The sequence below is a fragment of the Danio rerio genome, chromosome 24 (genome assembly GCF_049306965.1).
Source record: "Danio rerio strain Tuebingen ecotype United States chromosome 24, GRCz12tu, whole genome shotgun sequence".
NCBI classification, from domain to species: domain Eukaryota; kingdom Metazoa; phylum Chordata; class Actinopteri; order Cypriniformes; family Danionidae; genus Danio; species Danio rerio.
Window position 1 is genome coordinate 21,213,705 of NC_133199.1, and position 20,774 is coordinate 21,234,478.

The 20,774-nt window shown below is 36.1% G+C and overlaps 1 protein-coding gene across 1 annotated transcript; it reads left to right on the top strand.

The window, feature by feature from the left end:
- The first annotated feature begins 1,838 nt into the window (after nt 1-1,838).
- Nucleotides 1,839-20,758, top strand: ezh2 (enhancer of zeste 2 polycomb repressive complex 2 subunit). The gene is given in 20 exon segments (NM_001077279.1): nt 1,839-2,197; nt 5,481-5,604; nt 5,803-5,931; nt 6,082-6,201; nt 6,290-6,410; nt 6,611-6,787; nt 7,774-7,876; nt 7,981-8,144; nt 8,255-8,352; nt 8,564-8,801; nt 10,568-10,737; nt 10,859-10,953; nt 11,050-11,090; nt 11,171-11,296; nt 13,935-14,113; nt 14,237-14,332; nt 16,428-16,509; nt 16,592-16,672; nt 16,753-16,837; nt 19,601-20,758. Coding segments are annotated over 19 exon segments (2,283 nt in total). The 5' UTR covers nt 1,839-2,197; nt 5,481-5,487; the 3' UTR covers nt 19,662-20,758.
- Nucleotides 20,759-20,774: the final 16 nt, after the last annotated feature.

The following is a 20,774-nucleotide window of genomic DNA, read 5'->3' on the forward strand; positions in this document are numbered from 1 at the left end:
ACTAAATTCTTGCAAAAAAAAAAAAAAAAAAAAAAAACGGGAAAATATGGTTTGGTATTAGTAAACTTGCATTTGTTCATATGAAATTTACAAAGAAAATAAATTAAATTTATAACAAAACAACCATTAATCTTAGTAGAGGCAGATTCATAATAACCAAAAATTATTTCTTTAAAAGTAACAGAAACATCTAGTTGTATATTATCATTGATAAATGAGCCAATAAGTTTCCAAAATTGTACAGCATAATACACTCCCAAAATAAATGAAAAACAGTTTCAGTATGAAATTGACAAGATGAACATTTTACATCAATATTAGAATAAAACTTTTTCAAAAATTGTTTTATAGGATAAAACTTGTTGATCAATTTAAAAGACAGTTCTTTGACCTTGTTGGTGAGGAAATATTTTTGTTGCAAAGACCATAATTTTTCCCATATCAAATCTCTCCATATATTATTCCAATAAGAGATTACAGGGGCCAATATAACAACAAATTTTGTCAAATATTTTCAAATTTTACCTATAACCGTCTCTATCGGATCAGAAAGGTTTGCTTTTTTAGGAGGGAGATGATTGCTATTTTCAAAGAGCATAGTAATTCCTGATGTTATAGCTCCCATAACAATTGGTGAAATTCAAAGTAAATTCAAAGTAATTAATTAAAAACCTCTGTTGTTAAATAACTAACTAAAAGCAAACCGTTGTTAAATCATTCACTGAAAAACAAAGATTTATTTTCATATAAATTATTTTGGTTATTACAAATAGAAAATGTGCGAGGAGTAAAATTGTGTTTATAAATTAAAGTTCAAGCCAGAAGAACTTGTTGATGGAAATATGAAAGTTTAACAGGAATTTTTGGTTCTATTATGATTACACATCAATAAAAACTTAATGCCTCCAACAAAAGAAAATTTCCGTTTTGGAAAAATATTCCAAATTGAATCTTCTTTATTTAGATACTGGTTAAGCCAATTCATTTTGAAAGTATAGTTTGAAGAGCAAAAATCAATTTAGTTAAAACCTCCATTATTATACGAATTTATTTAATTCTTTTTCATATAGTTGCATTTATTTTTCCAGACAAAGTCTGTCAAAGTTTTATCAATTAGTTTACATGTTGGCTTATCTACATACAGTATTTGTGCCTCTTTTCTACTTATGTGTCCTTCTGTGTGATGTCAGGAATCATGTGATGACGTATGACTCTGAATCATTTTTCAAACTGCTCGAACGAACCGACTATGACTACCGGAAATGATTCGGATTGCCCATCAGTGTGATGGAGGTTTGGAGGCTTTGCCCCCCGTTGAAAGATTCGCCGGTGGTTGTGGGAGGAACTTAATGCACCGGTTGACCCACTCCAAACAGTCCACAGGAAGTCCCTCAGTTCAATGCGAAAATAGACTGACATGTTTACTGTATCGACTTACTGACCATATGGAACCGATTTCCCTAGAATTAGCTGCATGCTTATTGTTCTGTGTGTACTCAAAGAAAGCAACAAAAACTTAACTATTTGCATTGTACACCATGGCAGACTAATTAACTATTAAAAGTAAAACATGACAATGTTAAATATCCGTAACGTCATACTGGCAATATCATATTCCGCGCCGCATTTGGACTTTCACAAAAACTGTATCGTTCAAATTCAAGAACAAAGAGAACTTCTTCACATGTCCCCCACTGCAGTCACGCATCCGATTTGTCCAGTCCTCAATAAAATATAACCAATCGGAACGCGCAACATTGAGCCGCTCGAATATGGCTCGTTCCGATTGGCTCATCTGTTTGGCGCTCGTTGATTCTGCAGTGCGCGAGGTGGGCGGCGAATTCTGAGTATAAACGACAGACTGAGCGGGTTTGAATACTTACAGAAACGGAAATATTGCACATTAACCTTCATTTTAGATCTATTTCAAGCTGGCGTACAGTCTGTCGCAGTTAAACGAGGGAAATACATCCGGCAAAGCAGACACTTGAAGAAGTGAAGACGAATTAAGTGCCTGTCTTTTGTTTATCGAGGCTCGCCGGTATTGGTAACGCGGACGCGCGGAGGTGAAAGGACCCTCTACCGCGAGCTAGCTGAGTTAGCTAGCACAGTTAACTGATCATCTTCACTTACACACGGCGCCGACAGACTGAAGAAAAAGTGGTTTGTTTGGATGTGGACAGATCTCCTCCTTCAGGTAGGCTATTGGAGAAGACACCAAGAAGGTGTTTGTGAAACCACACTTAACGTTACTTTCTGATCAAGACAGTCCAGCTAACTAGTTAGCGACTAACTTTAAATTGAAACCTCTCTCCTGTTAGGCAAGGTTGAAGACCGTTTGGTTACGTTAATCATGTGGTTCAAGTTCTACTCTTCTGTCAAGTCGTAACGAAGTTTAAAGGATAATTCAGAAGAAAATGAAAAAATCGTATTGTTTCCTGAGCGTCATGTTGTTTAGACTTGGTGTTAGTTTTTTGAGGAAATAACTGGATGTGTGCCATGACATTCTCAGCCCGTTTTCACTTTCCATGTGTAAATAACAATAAAAACATCAATTAAAAGTGAAAGGACATTGTCATTCTGCTTGACATCTTCACATGTGTCCCTCAAAAATGAAATGCAACAGCAATCATATAGTTAGAAACCCCCAAGTGTGTAAAATAGCTTTCCTGCTTTGCTTGAGCTGTTTCTTAAGCATATTGGTTTTATTACTTCACCAGTGTTTTTTTTTTAAATGTCTTCGTAAGTACATATTTTGTGAAGTTTAGCGAGTAAACAGTGCTTTCAAACGTGTTAAATGATTTGTTTCAGTTAGATGTCTTCAGTGTGTGTTTTACGCCAATAGGGGCGCTAATAAGCTCATACACCTGTCACATCTACACCCGTGATAACCTAGATTTGGGAATTAAAAAATAACTAATTCAATTTCAGAACTTCTAATTTAGGTTATAAAGTTGTCAAACTCAGCACATACATTTCCTCTGCCTTTTATTCAGTCTGTTGTTTTTTGATGCTACGTTTAGTAGAAGAGTTTGAGGCGCTGCTGAGAAAACTTGTAGGAGGGGAAAACCTGTGAAATTACAAGTGACACTTTGTCACTGTCTAGCACGACGCCACCTCATGGCTCAGATTCCATCGGTTACATATTCAACCCACATACCCATAGCATGTTAGATAATCTCCACAGCAATAGAGCTGGCTTTTACGCTCTTGTGGTTCTCAGCATTATTGATATTTCAAAGCTCAGGAGACCTGAGAGGACTCGGGTATGTTTTATTCAATTTTCAGCATTGTTAACGAAAATACTTTGTATTATTTCATAATTGATTGGAAAAGTTTAATGTCAATTTAACACATTTTAAAATATCCAAATTTGATCATTGTAGATCTCTGGACAGGATGTGGCAATTTTGCTTCTAAAATTGTTTTGAGGAGAAACCTTGTTCCCTTTTTATATTAGATGTCTTTACATCTATACACATGCGTGAAAAATATTTACTGTCAACGAAACGCTTTTGCAGTTAAATCTTATAGAGATGGTTAACTCAAAGCTTGAGGTTCTGTGATTTGCTCACCTTCTCTTGTTCCAGACCTATTTGATTTTTGTTTGTGGAAAACAAACTTTACTTGCAAAATTGCTCTGGCTGGGCGATATTGCAAAAATGCAACCGCAACAATTATTTTTCTCATTGAAAGATAATGATATATATATTTCCATATGTTTTGTTAATGTATCCAGATTTAAAAAAGAATCCCAGCAATGACTGAAGCCACAAAAATTAGAATGTCCATAAATGGCATAAATTTTCAGTGGCCGAAAATTCTATACATTTCTTATATCAGCACACTTTTGGATTCCCATTTCCACTTTTCTGCTGTGAGATTGGCTCTGTAATCAATAAAGAGTAAAAAAAAAAAAAGTTCAGAGCTTATCATTGTTATTGACATAAATTTTATTGCGATTCGTTATAATATCTTTCATCAGCGCAGCCCTAAAAATCGCATGACAATGTTTTCTTTATGAAAGTCATTGGGAGCCTGAAAATAGATCCAATATTCAATGGTAAGAGAATTGGCAGTCAATTGTTGTGAGTATAAGTTTCTGACGGTATAATAGCCTTGATAAAAATGTCACGCTTTCATGGTCATCATCAAGGTATTTTATAGGGCTGTACAATATATTGTTTCAACATCGATATCGCAATGTGATCCTTCACAATAGTCACATCGCAGCATATGTTATGTTGAATTTGTATTATAATTCATCATTTGCATGTGTTTTTGATGCCTTTGATTGTATAATGACCTTAAAAGCACACAGGTGTATGAAATTTTACAGTTAAAGATTAATTTGATTGAATTATTTTTATTTTTATCATTTAGTACTGTACATTTGTACTTGAATACTGTTAGTCTCGGAAAACGATAAAACACTTTTTTCAATTGCATTTTTTTCGTGACTGTATTTATAGATTGTTATGCATGAAAATACTTACAACACATGCAGATACAGAAATGCACTGCAAATAGCACACACCACATCGAAAATGTGTCCGAGGAACCCCAGAAAGTTTATAGATTGTTTATTAGATTTCATGTCAATGCATTCCCACTGATCATCCCAATTGATTTAACAAAAATTCTTTCCAAATAGAGATATTAAGTTATCTGGTGAAATTGTATTCATATTGCAAATATATATTGCAAAATAAAAAAAATTGCAATGCTAGATTTTTCCAATATCCTGCAGCCCTAGTATTGTGATTACTGCTCTAAAATAAGTTCTTTTTAAATGTCTGGGTAAAAAACTACTTTTTTCCACATTGAATAATACACTATCTTTTAGCAAAAAAATTTTGAGCAGTAAACAGGTCTGGCTAAATAATTTAAATAAATGACTGATTTCTGCCATCTTCATTAGTTTCCAAAACACTGATTTCATTACAAAACATAAAAAACACATAAAAAAACCTTAAATAATATACCATAGGAATGGTTTAACAGAAAATTATAGCAGTTTTAAAACCCCAACTTTACTAAACCGCGGTAAATCTTGAAACCAGTTATTTTGCCATGCCTAAGTGTGCCTGCATATGCTGAAAACACCAAACGCATAATGTTAGGAAAAAGTGTGTGTAGTAAATGAAAGTTCATTAACACTTACATGAATAGGTAGAGCATGAAAACGTATATGGTATGGTTGTTGCAGTTCACAGACTCAACAGTTTGAATAGATGTGCACTCCTACGTTTGATACAATTGTTTACACTTTTGTCACATTCTACATTATGCAGCTAATTCAGTTTTTAGAGATGGATTTTAGAATTCAGTCATTACCATCATGGACATCTTTGGGTCCTATGTTTATTTGTAGTAGTTTTCAATCATATACCAAAGTCAAAAGGAAAACCACCTAACCTTAATGTTGAATGGTTCTATATTAATCTAAAGTGAAATCTAAAACTGTACTCTGTCTATAGGGAAACCATGGGATTGACCGGGAGGAAATCGGAGAAGGGTCCTGTTTGCTGGAGGCGGCGAGTGAAGTCTGAGTACATGCGGCTGCGGCAGCTCAAACGCTTCAGGAGGGCAGACGAGGTCAAGGTAATCCATGGGCTAGTACAGCAGACATACTGCTGCTTGTGTAGAGTTTGGTGTTGGTAATGTTTTAGTTTTCACATAATGAGTCCAGTTGCATGTGTGTAAAACACAAATGAATCAAAGTTTTATTAGAACAACCATGTTGACTTTTTTTGTGTGTGTGAACGTCCTGTAATTGCTACGTATTTTCTTACTGAACAGAGCATGTTCAGCTCCAACAGACAAAAAATATTGGAGCGTACTGACATCTTAAATCAGGAATGGAAACTGAGGCGGATACAGCCTGTTCATATTATGACACCTGTGAGCTCCTTGCGTGGAACCAGAGAGGTTAGATCAATCTCGTTTCTGTTTTTTAATATATGTCCGTTAATATTTTATTGTTAAATGCATTATTGTTTTGGCTGCACAGTGTTAAAAGTGAAAGGGTCATCATTTTCTTTGCCTGTAGACGTGATCTGTCATTAAATCTTTTTGCAGTGCACTGTTGACAGTGGCTTTTCTGAGTTCTCCAGACAAGTCATTCCCCTCAAAACACTGAATGCCGTGGCCTCTGTTCCTGTCATGTACTCGTGGTCTCCCCTCCAGCAAAACTTTATGGTAAAGACAGACTCTTACTATTGTTTTACCGAAAAATCAAAGTATTACATTACAAAATGCATGCTTTTAATCTCTTATTCTGTTTAAGGTTGAAGATGAGACCGTATTGCACAACATCCCATACATGGGTGATGAAATCCTTGATCAAGACGGCACCTTCATAGAAGAGCTGATTAAAAATTATGATGGAAAAGTTCATGGAGATCGAGGTCAGAGAATCTTTATTTATTTATTTATTTATTTTTCTAAGAATTGTTCTCTATAGTAGTCTTAAAAGATAAAATGGTTGTACGCCATAAAACAAGTACACAATACAATATTTGGTATGTTGTAAATTAGTAAATATGGACTCTTTATTTTTTGAGGGTGAAATTATTGATAAATTTTCCTGTCTTTTTTTTGTTTGTAGAGTGTGGCTTCATAAATGACGAGATTTTTGTGGAGTTGGTGAATGCACTCAATCAGTACAGTGATAATGAGGAAGATGATGAAGAGGATGATCATCATGATTATAAGTTTGAAAAGATGGACCTCTGTGATGGAAAAGATGATGCTGAAGACCACAAGGACCAGCTGAGTTCTGAGAGTAAGAGAAAATAAACTATTTTTAAAGGCTGCAGATTTAAAGAAGATAAATGTGTTACTCTAAATGTCTTATTAGTATTATTATTTTTAACACAAACCCTCAAAGATTTACTGCGGTTTACACAACCTGACAAAGGTCGTGTCATCAATCTTAGTTATAAGAGCAACTTAACTTCTAGTTGATCGTTTGGAAGAGTGGCAGAAGGTAGTTTTTTTTTTTTAATGAATAGTCTGTTGAACTGGATCTCAATCATCACAAATACTGCATAAGCCCTACTGGAACCTGCATGAACCCAAGATTCTCATTGAAATCTGTCAAGTTTGGTGAAGGAAAAATCATAATTTGAGGTTAATTCACTATTGGTGCGTGCGAGAGATCTGCAGAATGAATGACAACATCAACAGCATGAGATATCAAGACATTTGTGCTGCCCATTACATCACACACACCACTGGAGAGGGCAAATCAAAACATGTCATCAAAGTTCCTGAAAGCAAAAAAAGGTCAAGGAGCTCCGGTATTGGCCAGCCCAGTCACGAGGCAGGAATATTATTGAGCGTTTCTGGGGTAAGATGAAGGAGGCATTGAAGATGAATCTAAATAATCTTGATGAACTTTGGAAGTCCTGCAGGAACGCTTTCTTTGCCATTTCAGATGACTTTATTAATATGTTGTTTGAGTCATTGCAGAGATGTATGGATGCAGTCCTCCGAGCTAATGGGAGTCATACACTATATTACACTATCCACTATATTCTTCATTGTATATGTATACACTATACTTTATATTCTTTTTCCACTACATTATGACTTTATATTCTATACTGTACGTTTTTTCTATAAGTGACTAGACTTTTGTTTTAAGCGAAGGCAGACCTGACAGTGAACATGCTTTTTATTACATGCTGCATATGTTACAACCTCTCATTATACCATTGATACTTCATGTACATGCTTTCATTCATACAAACTTATCTTATGCAACAGGTCACAACAACGATGGATCAAAAAAGTTTCCCTCTGATAAAATCTTTGAAGCCATATCTTCGATGTTTCCTGACAAAGGGTCAACTGAAGAACTCAAAGAAAAGTATGATTAAACAACTCCTCCTTTTATTTAAAATAGCACATTATACGAAGCTTGCTTTTGCTGTGATCACAGTTTAAAAATGGGCTTGCTGTGAATATTTACAGATATAAAGAACTCACTGAGCAGCAGCTCCCAGGGGCTCTTCCTCCTGAATGCACCCCCAACATTGATGGACCAAATGCCAAATCAGTGCAAAGAGAGCAGAGTCTGCACTCCTTCCATACCCTCTTCTGCAGGCGTTGCTTCAAATACGATTGCTTCCTTCACCGTAAGCAAACTGCTCCCAAACTGCTGGCCTTGAACTTTTACAATCAGCTATGTTTTTTTCCTGTGCAAAGATTGCATTTTTAAAGGAAGCATTGCTTTTTTGATTTACAGCTTTTCATGCAACTCCAAACACATACAAGCGGAAGAACATGGAGAATCTGGTGGATAGCAAACCTTGTGGCATTTATTGCTACATGTATATGGTTCAGGCAAGTTCATTACACCCCCACCCACTCAGTTCAAAATAAAAGCAACCTTGAAGGGTTTATGAAAAATGTGTAATTTAGATTTTTTTTTTGTTTTGCTTTTAAACCCAGTCTCAATGTGTTTGGGCTCAGATGTTACACACACAAATGCACAACATTTTCAAGTACTGAATGTGTCTTGCTCCCATTGACGTTGGCACGCGTTTCTCCTCAGGATGGCATGGTTAGGGAATACCCAGCAGGTGTGGTTCCTGAACGTGCCAAGACCCCTTCAAAGCGCAGTACAGGCCGACGCAGAGGAAGGCTCCCGAACAGCAACAGCAGACCCAGCACGCCAACCGTCAACTCTGAGACTAAAGACACAGACAGCGACCGAGAGGGTGGAGCAGATGGAAACGACAGCAATGATAAAGATGATGATGACAAAAAGGATGAGACCACCAGCTCTTCAGGTAAAGTTTGAGTGGCTGAAATATTATTTTCATGATGCAGCAATACAAGTTATATTATAAATTAAATTTTGAACAGTTATATCTGCATAAAATCTGCATAGTAGCTGAAGGCCGATTCACCCTGCTTTCACTCGCTCTTGGAACTCGTTTCAACTTAGTTTCAAAAACACAGATTTGAAAAAGCATCTTTGGATATCTTCATTTTCTTTGGCTATAAAGTAAGCCACATCACTATTTGGGTATATAGCATGCTTGGATGTTAGGTTGTAAGTGATTTATTTTTCAAATGTTTGCTGAATCATGGGCTGACCAGTAGCTTTTGATGTGGAGGATCCTTTTCTGCTAGAGAAAAAAGACATGTAAAAAAAAAAAACCTTATATATACACACCGTAGAAACAGTACAACAGAGTTTTAGCAGTTTTAAAACCTTGACTTTTCCAAACTGTGGTAAGTCTTAAAACTGTTTATCTTCTAATGCCAGTTTTGAATAGAGCTGGGCGATCAATAAAGTAATCAAAATCAACATTCAGAACCTATAATCGATTTTTTTCAATTAATTTCCCTACCACGTGTGGAGTCATGTGACCGTGCTCTGTTAAGGCTAATTTATACTTCTGTGTCGAACTCACTAATATGGTCTGGCGCAGCCTATGCGCGATCGCATAGCCATGCATGGTTTTCGCTACATTCATTCTTCCATGGCGGGGCGCCACACCAAAATACATCCCACCATGGCTACGTTCCAGCTTCTCATTCAAAACAATCAGTCGTTGTTGTTGTTTTTAATTGCGGGTTATAATTGCACCAAAATGAATTAAAAGGTAAGTGAATTATAACAACGCACATTTTTCTTTAATCGTAGTTGTGCCTTTGAGGTTACGTGTTGGCTGGCTGACTGACAGGTGCGCGATGCTTGAGGCCAGCAAACACAATGTAGCTTTCAGTTTGGAAATTCCGTAATTTTATTTATTAGTAGATAAGTCTATGGTTCTGCATACAATGACTTTACCTTGCTGTAGGTTTTAGCTGTTTCACTTTGCTTCAGGTTTCATCAATGTCACTCTGTACGCCTAAAGACATTCATAAATATTCCTAGCAAAACTAATAAATGTTTGGAGACATATTTGCTACATAAAACACGCTAAATTGCACTTCAGCTGTGTTTATTTTGGACCGCACAAAAAAATCTGTGCTTGAGCAGCATATATTTGAGGGAGTGTGCAAGAGGTTTTTTGCACGAGCAGAGGAAATCGGCGCATAAGCAAAAAGATTTCCAAGGTAGTATTGTATAAATGCTATCTCGACTTGTAATACTGTGCTCACGACATTTTTCCGTTTGTCATTGAAACAACGCCATAGGTAATTGGTAGATTTGTGTCAATTATTTTATAATCAAGTAATGCACCATTCAAAAATCTCACTTTATATGTGAGCATATTTTCTGTATAAAACCTGTCAGTGAACTATGAGGGCAAAAATAAATAAATAAAATAATCGTTCATTAATTGTAATCAAGTTAAAATGTTCAATTAATCAAGATTTTTTTAGGCCAAATCACCCAGCACTAAAGCTAGATGTGGTATAAACTATAATAAAATCACATTTATTCTTGATGTGCTGCAAAATGTAATGGGACTAGATGGTTCAACTTAACCTGCAGATCAATTGCAGTGCAGCATCTCAAATGTTACCTACTTAATAATGCCACAGCTGCTGTTTTGTGTCTCTGAGATTCTGTATTTTAGTTAAATCTGTTTTTGTACAGAGGCAAACTCTCGCTGTCAGACTCCAGTGAAGCTGAAGTTGAGCTCAGAGCCTCCTGAGAATGTGGACTGGAGCGGTGCAGAGGCGTCTCTGTTCAGGGTGCTCATCGGCACTTACTACGACAACTTCTGTGCTATAGCCAGACTCATCGGCACAAAGACCTGTAGACAGGTATATGCACCTGAGGGGTAAAGCTTTTGCTGTTTATTGCTAATTGTGGTGTAATTATTTTGTGAAGCTGGTGTTTACACATTAGCATGAAGAGTCATTTTCTTGTTTCGATATTTGTCAGGTTTATGAATTCAGGGTAAAAGAATCTAGCATCATTGCAAGAGCACCTGCAGTGGATGAAAACACTCCTCAAAGAAAGAAGAAGAGGAAACACAGGTATGGGGTCTTTATTTATTTATTTTTTAATTTTCATTTAAACTGCTTCTAATATTATTGGTGCATTTCTCTTTTTTTTTTCATGGGTTCTTCTAGATTGTGGGCTACACATTGTCGAAAAATTCAACTAAAGAAAGGTTTGCGTTTATACAGCTTGTACTTTTAAATGTACACAGTGCTTTTTTCATTTAATAATTTGTGGAATGTCTGTTTGTAGATGGCTCCTCTAATCATGTGTATAACTACCAGCCATGTGATCACCCGCGCCAGCCATGTGACAGTTCTTGCCCTTGTGTCACAGCCCAAAACTTCTGTGAGAAGTTCTGCCAGTGTAGCTCAGAATGTGAGTGTATATGACCACCCCTCTCACACACACACACACACACACACACACACACACACACACACACACTGGTATTGGTCCATAGAGGTAATGCTTTATTCTGTAAAAAAGACTTATTATATAGTTCCCACACAACCCTAACATGAAACCTGTGACAAGATTTGAATGTCATAAGATGCCAATAAGTATTTATTTTTAAGTGTTTCGAATAACAAGAACATTAAGCAGTTACTTTTTGTCCCCCTTTATTTTTACGCCAAGTATAGATGTCAGTAGGTACGTTTCCATCCACCTGTGTTTATGCACATTTTGGTCATGCGCATAAAACAATTGATGGAAATGCCAAGATGCGTATTAAAAAACATGCGCATAACTTAGTAGGATAACATTTTTATTTGATAAGAAAAGATGCTCAAACTATGATGGAAACACTTTTACTGAACAAATTTCTGTATGTGTATGCACATTAAAAAAAGGTTGTGATTTTTGTTATAAGAGATCATGTGATGATAAAAATGTGAGTGAATGGACAAACCAGCAGTTTGAGCACACTGTAAAACATCTGAAAGGTTGTCTTGGTCGTTCTAAAATGCCTCAACCATTTTTAGTATTATTGTTATTAAATTATTAATTGCCTCCAGAACTGTCAAAAGCATCTCTGCTCTATGCCTCACACCTCCAAACGCCACCACACGTTCACTGCGTGTAGCCATTGTCTTTTGAGGCGCAAGTCATTTATTAAATAAGGAAAATATTCACGCAGATTCTACTACCTCAATAAATTCAATTTTTACTTTTAACATTTGAAGCCAGTAGTTTTCTTGCAGAGCTCTTGGGTTTAAATGATTGCCATAAATGTGGTCAAGTTAAGGTCTAATTTTATAGCTACAATGAAGGTATTATGCATTCATAACAAGTGTTTTCATTTATAAAAGCTCTAATTAATAAATAAAATAAATAATTAAATAAACAAACAGTATAGTTTGAAACCAGCGGCCTGTTTCAGAAAGCAGGTTAAGTTAAAACTCAGAGTAGTTTAACCCTGAAATGAGAGAAACTCTGGGTTTTCCGTTTCAAAATGGCAGGTTTGTTAAACTCGAGAAAGCAGGGTAAGTCAAGCCTGTTTCTAAAAGAGAGTTAACTTTAACTCAGAGTCAGTTACTGTGGAAACTTACTCTGTGAATCTAACCTGGTCCGGAGCAGGTTTTATTCTCTAAACTCTGAGTTTCTGTCGGTCTCCTCCCCTTTTTAAAGATGAAGCGTATTTCTCGCATTAGTCTTACATTTCCACACACCTATTTTAGAGCTCATTTTGGAGATGTGCATAAAAAAGATTGATGGAAACGACATGATTCACATAACTTTTGAAAATACTCATAATAAAACATGCGCATAACTGAGTAGGTTAAACTTTTATTTGATAAGATGCACATAAAAGTGCACTTAACAAATTACAGTATGTACATAAGAAAAATGGTTTGTTAGAGATGATGATGACAATGTGTGTGAAAGGACAAACCAGCAGACTGAGCACACTACATAACATCTTAAATGTTGTTTTAGTCATTCTAAAATGCCTTTACTGTTTCAGTATTAGTGTATATTATTAATGACCTCCGAGCGTCTGGAGCGTGTCAAGATCTCCGCGTCTGGCTTCAAACGCCCCCACGTGTTCATTGTGTGTCAATTGTCTTCTGAGGCTCAGGTACATTAATTAAATAAAAAATCATTGACGCAGCTTCTTCTACCGCAGTAATTCTGTTTTTACTGTTGATATTTGGCGCAAGTTAATCAGGAAGTGACGATTGTGTTCTCTTCGACTCTTTGGATAAAAACGCTGCTTTATTTTATTCCAGTGTTGCACAAATTTATGTAATTTTGATGGAAACATAGCTATTGCCTACATTTTTTTCACACACAGAACAAAGTCACGCACGAGGCTTGTCCTTTTTTTTTCATAAATAATTAGCTTAACCTTCGACATGCACTGTTAGAGATTAATGGGATTATTATTCTGTCTAAAAATAATTTTATTACTGCTTACCTTCTTAATGTTATATCAACCTCTATCACTTGATCAATAAAAAGGCAGACACATAACAAGTGCACTGTTAAATCTATTAAAACTGATAAAAGTGTATAAAAGTTTAGAAAAAAAGTATAAATGTCACACATTACATTACTTATTTTATTATACTTAAATGTTTAAATACTTAAAATTAAAAATTACGCATTAACTTGAGCAGCTGTTTTCCCACGCTGTCTCTGTTTCACTGATGGCTGCTTCTTATTAAATATATACACTCATATTTGCTATAACTTTGCATGAGCACATCAAGTTCAGCTGAAGAAAGAAATGCTGATCTCTTTTTTTAAGATGTTGCCATAGTCACTCGTAATGTCTGTGCTCTTTTGATAATGCCTTGTTATAGTCACGGTGCGTGCGCTTAACTCTGAGTTGGTCTACTCAAAGTTGATTGACCCAGCTCAGATCAGCTGTTCTGAAACCGAAAACTCAGAGTTTTTTATCTCTCGGTAAATCAACTCAGAGTTCAAGTTTAAACTCTGAGTTGTTTAAACCTCCTTACTGAAACAGGCCCCAGGAGTTGTTTTTATTTGATTTTGTCTGTCTGTGCAGGTCAGAATCGGTTTCCAGGTTGCCGCTGTAAGGCCCAGTGTAACACCAAGCAGTGTCCGTGTTACCTGGCTGTACGAGAGTGTGACCCTGACCTGTGCCTCACCTGTGGGGCAGCTGAGCACTGGGACAGTAAAAACGTCTCCTGCAAGAACTGTAGCATCCAGAGAGGAGCAAAGAAGGTACCTTTTCTTTCGGACACGTGCATGATGACTCGTGTCACTTTTCACAAACCAAAACAAGAAGTTAATAGTCTGTCTCTGTCACACTTTTGAATGATTTATGCCATTTCTTTGTTTTTGAAGCATTTGCTGCTGGCTCCATCTGATGTGGCCGGGTGGGGAATCTTCATCAAAGAGCCGGTTCAGAAGAATGAGTTCATCTCAGAGTACTGCGGGGAGGTGAGCTTTTATTTATTTATTTTCCCTGTGAGTCATACAATTGTCATTTTCCTTTGCTCTGTAATGTATCTTATACATGCAAACAAAGCTCAGTATCATATAAAAGGGATAAATTCTATCTAAAGGCAATAAAATCAATCAAAATTGAAAATATATGATGCCGTATACTGTACATGTGATTAGGGCTGTGTAATATGGACAAAAGAAACCCATCACAATTTTCTTGAACAATATTGTGATTTTGATTTGAATCCCAATTTGTGATGGACAGACTTAATCTGTGGTTACAGTGTGAATCTGTAACATTTCAAAAGAAAAACAATTAGATCTTTATTAAAGACCTGTAGCATGTTTCTAAAACAATTCAACTAAGGCCCTATCCCAATTCTACCCCTCAGCCCTTCCCCTTACCTAGAGAATGGTGTCCCAATTCTCTTTTAGCTTGAAAGTGTAGGGCTTAGGAGAAGGGGTGGATAGCCTTTGGAACGGATATATTTTTTAGGACCACACTCGAAACCAAGGGGTAAGAAAATTTCTCAGAATACGCCAGCCACAACAGTAGTGTTGCAATCAGAAGAAAGATCCACAAATTAGTATTTTAATGTCATTATTACGAATTGTTGCAGCAAAAAAAAAAAAAAAAAAAAGATTATATATATTTATAACCGCTTTCATGTTTTGCAGTCATGCTTATTAAATAAACTGCTAAAATTAAAAACCGCTAAATTTCGCAAACTATAATCCATAATCATTACTCCTGTACAGCAGTTCCACAACCTTCTGACACTTGATGACACTGGAATACCCTGTCAGAAAAGTCTAGTGGCTAGGAGTTTTTTTTTGCAGTGTCTGCTTTAATGTTAATATTGTTTTTTGGTGTGTTTACATAGATAAATGTGACAACTGTGTAAATGCACAGTATTACGATCTTATTGCCACAATATATATCGTTCTGATAACAAAACATATGCCTTCAGTGATTTCCTGAAGATAAATACAAAAAATAGCACAACTGGAATAACTACAGCAGTTGCCATCATCTGATCTCATGAAGCAAGAGATTGCAATGACAAATGATGACGTGTGCAGGTGTTGTAGTGCTGTCTTAATTCTTAGGGGTAAATTTTAGAGCCCTTCCTGAAATTTGTAAATTTCATACTTTGTATATTCCATACAGACAAACACAAGAAACCCAAACACCAAATGCTTTTTAATTCTCTCCATACATAACACTTGCATTGGTTAGTTTGTCGTCCTTGGAGAAAACAATAGATTGTCACCACGCTCTGACAATGGAGTGTCCGCAAAGCATGTTGAAATTGCTGAAAGAAGCGAAGCGCTTTCGCTTTCCACGCACTTTTACTCAACATGACTGACTTACAAATTACCTGATTTTGCCATGCATCCACCCTTCTGTATCCTAAGTAACTTAATCCCATACCGCAGATGTTGACTTTTAGGCACCAAATCCTCTTGTGCTGAATCCTCAACTCTATACGCAGACTATTCAGTCTCTTGTTCTCACGCTCTGTTTAGGTGTGATGCGTTATGATTGGCTCAAATACTATACTGCTGGAAATTGTGCTGTAAGGCTGTTTAGAAATTGCGCATGTCCAAATCACGATTTTTGAAACTATTTCAATGAATCACACGCACATCCCTACAAATCACACATCTTGTGCAAATGACAACAGGGTTTTTCTTTCATTCTTATTAAATGAACATTGCTGTGAGAATACCAAGGGATTAACATAAAACACTGGCTCCAGACCTGCTTAAAACATCAATTGAAGACCATATATTATAGAAGCAAAATGTCTCTTTCAATTAAAAAAATTAGCATCATGGCATCCACGGCATGAGCAAAGAGGATCTGCTTCAGTGAATTGTGTTTTTATTGCAGATAGTGTTGTGGACACTGTTTCGAGAATGCTACAAATGAAAAAGCGTAGCACAGTGAACTGCTGTAATCATAGTGTTTTCTTCTATTGTACTAAATAAAAGAATGAGCTTTTAAAATAGCATCATGTGGTCTCTCATTGTCACTGAATGATGTGTTTCCTTCTAATATGATGTTTCTATTTTTACCTGCTAGATCATCTCGCAGGATGAGGCAGATCGCAGAGGCAAAGTCTATGACAAATATATGTGCAGTTTCCTCTTCAACCTTAACAACGGTAGCTAACCTCTCTCTCGCAGACACTGACTGTTCACGTGCCCCTCACCAGCTGACAACCTCCTACCTTTTTCTCCACACAGACTTTGTTGTTGATGCGACAAGGAAAGGAAACAAGATCAGATTTGCCAACCACTCGGTGAACCCCAACTGCTATGCAAAAGGTAAACCATCCTCCATCTTGTGCTGAGAAGATCTAGAGTGTGAACTGTTACGTCATGGTTTATTCCTCTTCGTCCTGCAGTGATGATGGTTAATGGGGATCACAGGATTGGCATATTTGCGAAGAGAGCCATACAGACCGGAGAGGAACTCTTCTTCGACTATAGGTAAAGTTGTCTTTTTTTTTTCTTTGCATGTAGTCTATTACAAAAGTAGTAGCTCTTAATAAACAAAACAAAACTGCAAATTGAGATAAAGCCTTGTGGAGTCTTGTACAATGCTTGGCACATTACTTTAACTAATAACTTAAAACTATAGCTACTTATTTTTTATAATTATTTCTCACAAATAGAAACTGTTTGAGTTAATAGTTCAATTACATCATTCTTAAAGTAATTTTCATGGAAAAATGAATAAATATCGTAGATGAAATGGACACTTAATAAAAAACATTGTGCACTATTCTATACTATATTAATGTTGTTGTGAGTCAATGACAATGCTTAAGAAATTTAGCAAAAATGTTCAGAATATTATTTATCATTACTCTTTAATGACAGGAAAATAATGTTTGTAAAAAAAAAAAAGCTTTACATCTTTGTGGTTGAAATACTGATTAATTGATTCACATAAGGTCTTTCAACAAACATTCTAATGTTCATTCATGTTTTAATCTTCTATAACTGCAATAAAGCGCTTTCACATGTTCACTGGCACACTGAGACTGAAGATGTCACCTTTACAAATTACGCTTTCACATCATCAGCTTGCTGTAAAGTTGTTCATTAAAATACCCTCATGAGAGAGAGACTTTTGATCAGGCTATTTTTCTTGTCAACTATATTAAACTAGTTGTAGTGGCTTCATCTCCTCTATTGAAAGCGGAGTTCACATTATGACCTAAACTCTGAAAATGTGTCAAATCATGACAACAAATGCAAAAAGCTATTTTAGTAAAGTTAATCAGGTTTCAACTCTTCAAGTTTATTTAACTATCTGACTAATTTTAACTAGAGGTGCAAGGATTAACCGATTTCACTTTTAACTGTGCTAAAGGGTGTACTCACACGATGTACAGTTGCCTTGAATCGGGCCAAAGCATGCCTCTCCCGTCTCCCCCAACGGCCCGCACTCTCACAATACTTTCAGGCCTGGGCATGCTTACTTCAACGATGATGCGCTGTTCAGTAAGCGCTCTTGCTCAGCATAGTGGAGATTTCTTTAGTTATATTGTTTAAGTCGTTTGGGATGCAGTGATGCGCAGTCAAATATTTCGCCGAACACATCAGCCACTTTTGTCACGTATGAACAGTCATAAAGTCCTCTTTCTGCACTAATTAGGAGGTTTGCTGAAGGTGCAGCTGTCGTGTAGTGAGGGGTTTGGGTCTTTAATAAACTGACAGTTTATGTTCATTGAACAGTAAGAATGATTAAACAATCCATATGAAACAGTCCCCTCAAAGTCACGTCCCTCTTTCAGTTTCGGGCTCGAGCACGTTTTGCACTCACACACAAGCATACCGCGCCAGGGCTGGCTAAGTTAACCATGCCTGAGCTCGATTCAGAGCACTCGCACTTCTCAAACGATCCGGGAAACGGGCCTGGGCATGGTTTGGATAGCATAGTATGAGTACGCCCTTAATTCGTCACGGTTAAATTATTAAAGGCTTCTCAACACTGTTTTCTGAATGGAACAAAGCTGCTGCAACTAAGTTATGCCAACTGTGCACTAGTTTAAAGTTCTGAGCTTGTTCACAGTACACTTGGAGTCTTGCACACTTGATTAAAGGCTTATTTTAGCTATAAGACTGAGGATATTAACTAAGGGCTGTTTACATATGCTGTCTTTTGCATGCTTAAGTTCATTATTTTCAATGGAGGTGTGTATTAGCAGCAGTGAGTTGCGCCACGCTGTCCACGCTCACCTAGTTGAAAGAATGGTGCGATCGCACAGAGTCCCGTGACAAGACCTGACCAATCAGCTTCATACTTAGTATGGAATTATACACATTTCTACTCAAAAGAGAAAAAAATACAAAAGGAAAATACCAAACAAGTTCATAATATAGTTTATGATTTCTCTTTAAAAGGGAAATACTTGGCTAATATGCTGCTTAATTTACATTAGATGATTTTTTTTATTGTTCTGTCATTTATTTTCAGTGTAAATTATTGCCAAAAACCTTTAATTATTTTTTATGTCCAAAGATAAATTATTCCTTATTATTATTATTATTATTATTATTATTCTGTGCTGTATTAAGTTACTGAGCAGCAATAAACAACACTTTAAATATAAGGAGTTTTCATGTGGTTTACTTAAATTAATAAAATGTTAAATTTTAAATTAGTTTACTTAAATTAATAAATGCATAATAACTGTAAAAACTTGATTACTCAGACTATAATCAGACAACCGAACTCCATAATTATTGTATCCCTAATTTTAACATGACATGTTCAACTTCTATTTTATATATAAAGTTTTATTCAGTTTTATGGATGTAAGTTGAGATGACTAAAAATGTTCATTTAATAGTGATTTTATTTTATTATTTATTTGTTTTAACAGCGTATGTTCTTATCTAATTATAATCACTCACATACGTTTTGCATGGCAGTTTGTAAGAAGCATCTGATTAATCTAACCTAAGTTCATATCTATATGCACACTTCTGATTATTAATAGCAGCCCGAACATATAATCATTTAATCTTTGTTCAAAGCTAACACAACATGTGTATATACTGTTCATCTGTAAATATGACCCATAGTTTTTCTATAACTGCACTTTTAGAGCTTCTACCTGTATCCTGCACTTGCTGCTGTTGTACTTCTGGTTAGACTGAAAGTGCATTTGGTCGGCTTGTACATGTGTAATGACAATAAAGTTGAATCTAATCTATCTAATGTGTTTGTATCTCTTTCAGATACAGTCAAGCGGATGCTCTGAAATATGTAGGTATTGAACGTGAAATGGAAATTCCATGAAGCCATCTACCTCTCTGAACAAATGCCTTACATACTTCAGGAATTCTCTCCACATGCATTTCCAATACAGTTTAGATACCGTTTTATAGGACAAGGGCATCTATTTGAGAAGATTTTAACAGTGATATTTTGAAGACCTTTTTTGACGACTTGTTTTTTTTTTTTCTTTTTTACACACGTGACCAACAGGCTTACTCTGGGATACACTTTCTGATAGTAACTTGAACATTCTGTTTACAGTAGAGCCATTTTGTAACGGGCCATTGTTTTGTATCTGGATTGTAGTTTTTTTTTTTTTTTTTTAAGTTATTTTGACAGTTTCCTCTCTACCGTTGGACCAAAATTCACATTTAAACCGGCTGTATGTTTGTATTACAAAAAAAAAAATAGTATTTATATCACACAACCCCCAGCTCCGTTTTAAGCTTTGTTCTTTGTGGAAACCAAAGCCACTGTCACTGCTTTGCATGCGAGTCTCTCAAGAAACACGTTTTCTGGTGCCAATGCACAGTAATGACAACCGGAAGGTCAAATCAGTACCATATTGCAGTGCCTTGACTTGTTTGATAGTCTCTTTGATTTAGACAGTTTCCTAAAATGGTGTACTCTAATTGTTGTCTGCATGAACAGCACTTTCATGTGGTGTTGGAACGGGTGACTCGTCATTCCTCACTGTTATTGTACATTGTTTTGTAAGGTTTGTCCAGACAGTTGCCACAAAATGTAAAGCGATCGACTCAAGGTGCTGTTCTTCTCCTCCCTGCTTACGTGAAAAAAACAATCACTTTTTTTTTTTTACTGAACAGGGGATACTGTAAATCAAAGCAATAATACCAGGCTTGACTCCAGACTCCCTATTTATTTTATGAGTGTTCTAATTTATTGATGGCTATCAGTTGCTGTGATTTGTCCGTGAGTATTAGGGAGTTTTTAATTAGATGATTTCTGTTTTGCTTCACTTAATCTGATGCTCCATTTGTTTATAAGGGTTTTTGACCACTCCATCTCCCATGTTGTTGCCTCCAAATACAAGGTGCTGTTCAATTGTTTACAAGGACTTGTTAAACGTGAGAAAATAAACATTGAAAATAACTGTCTGCTGTACTCTTCCAG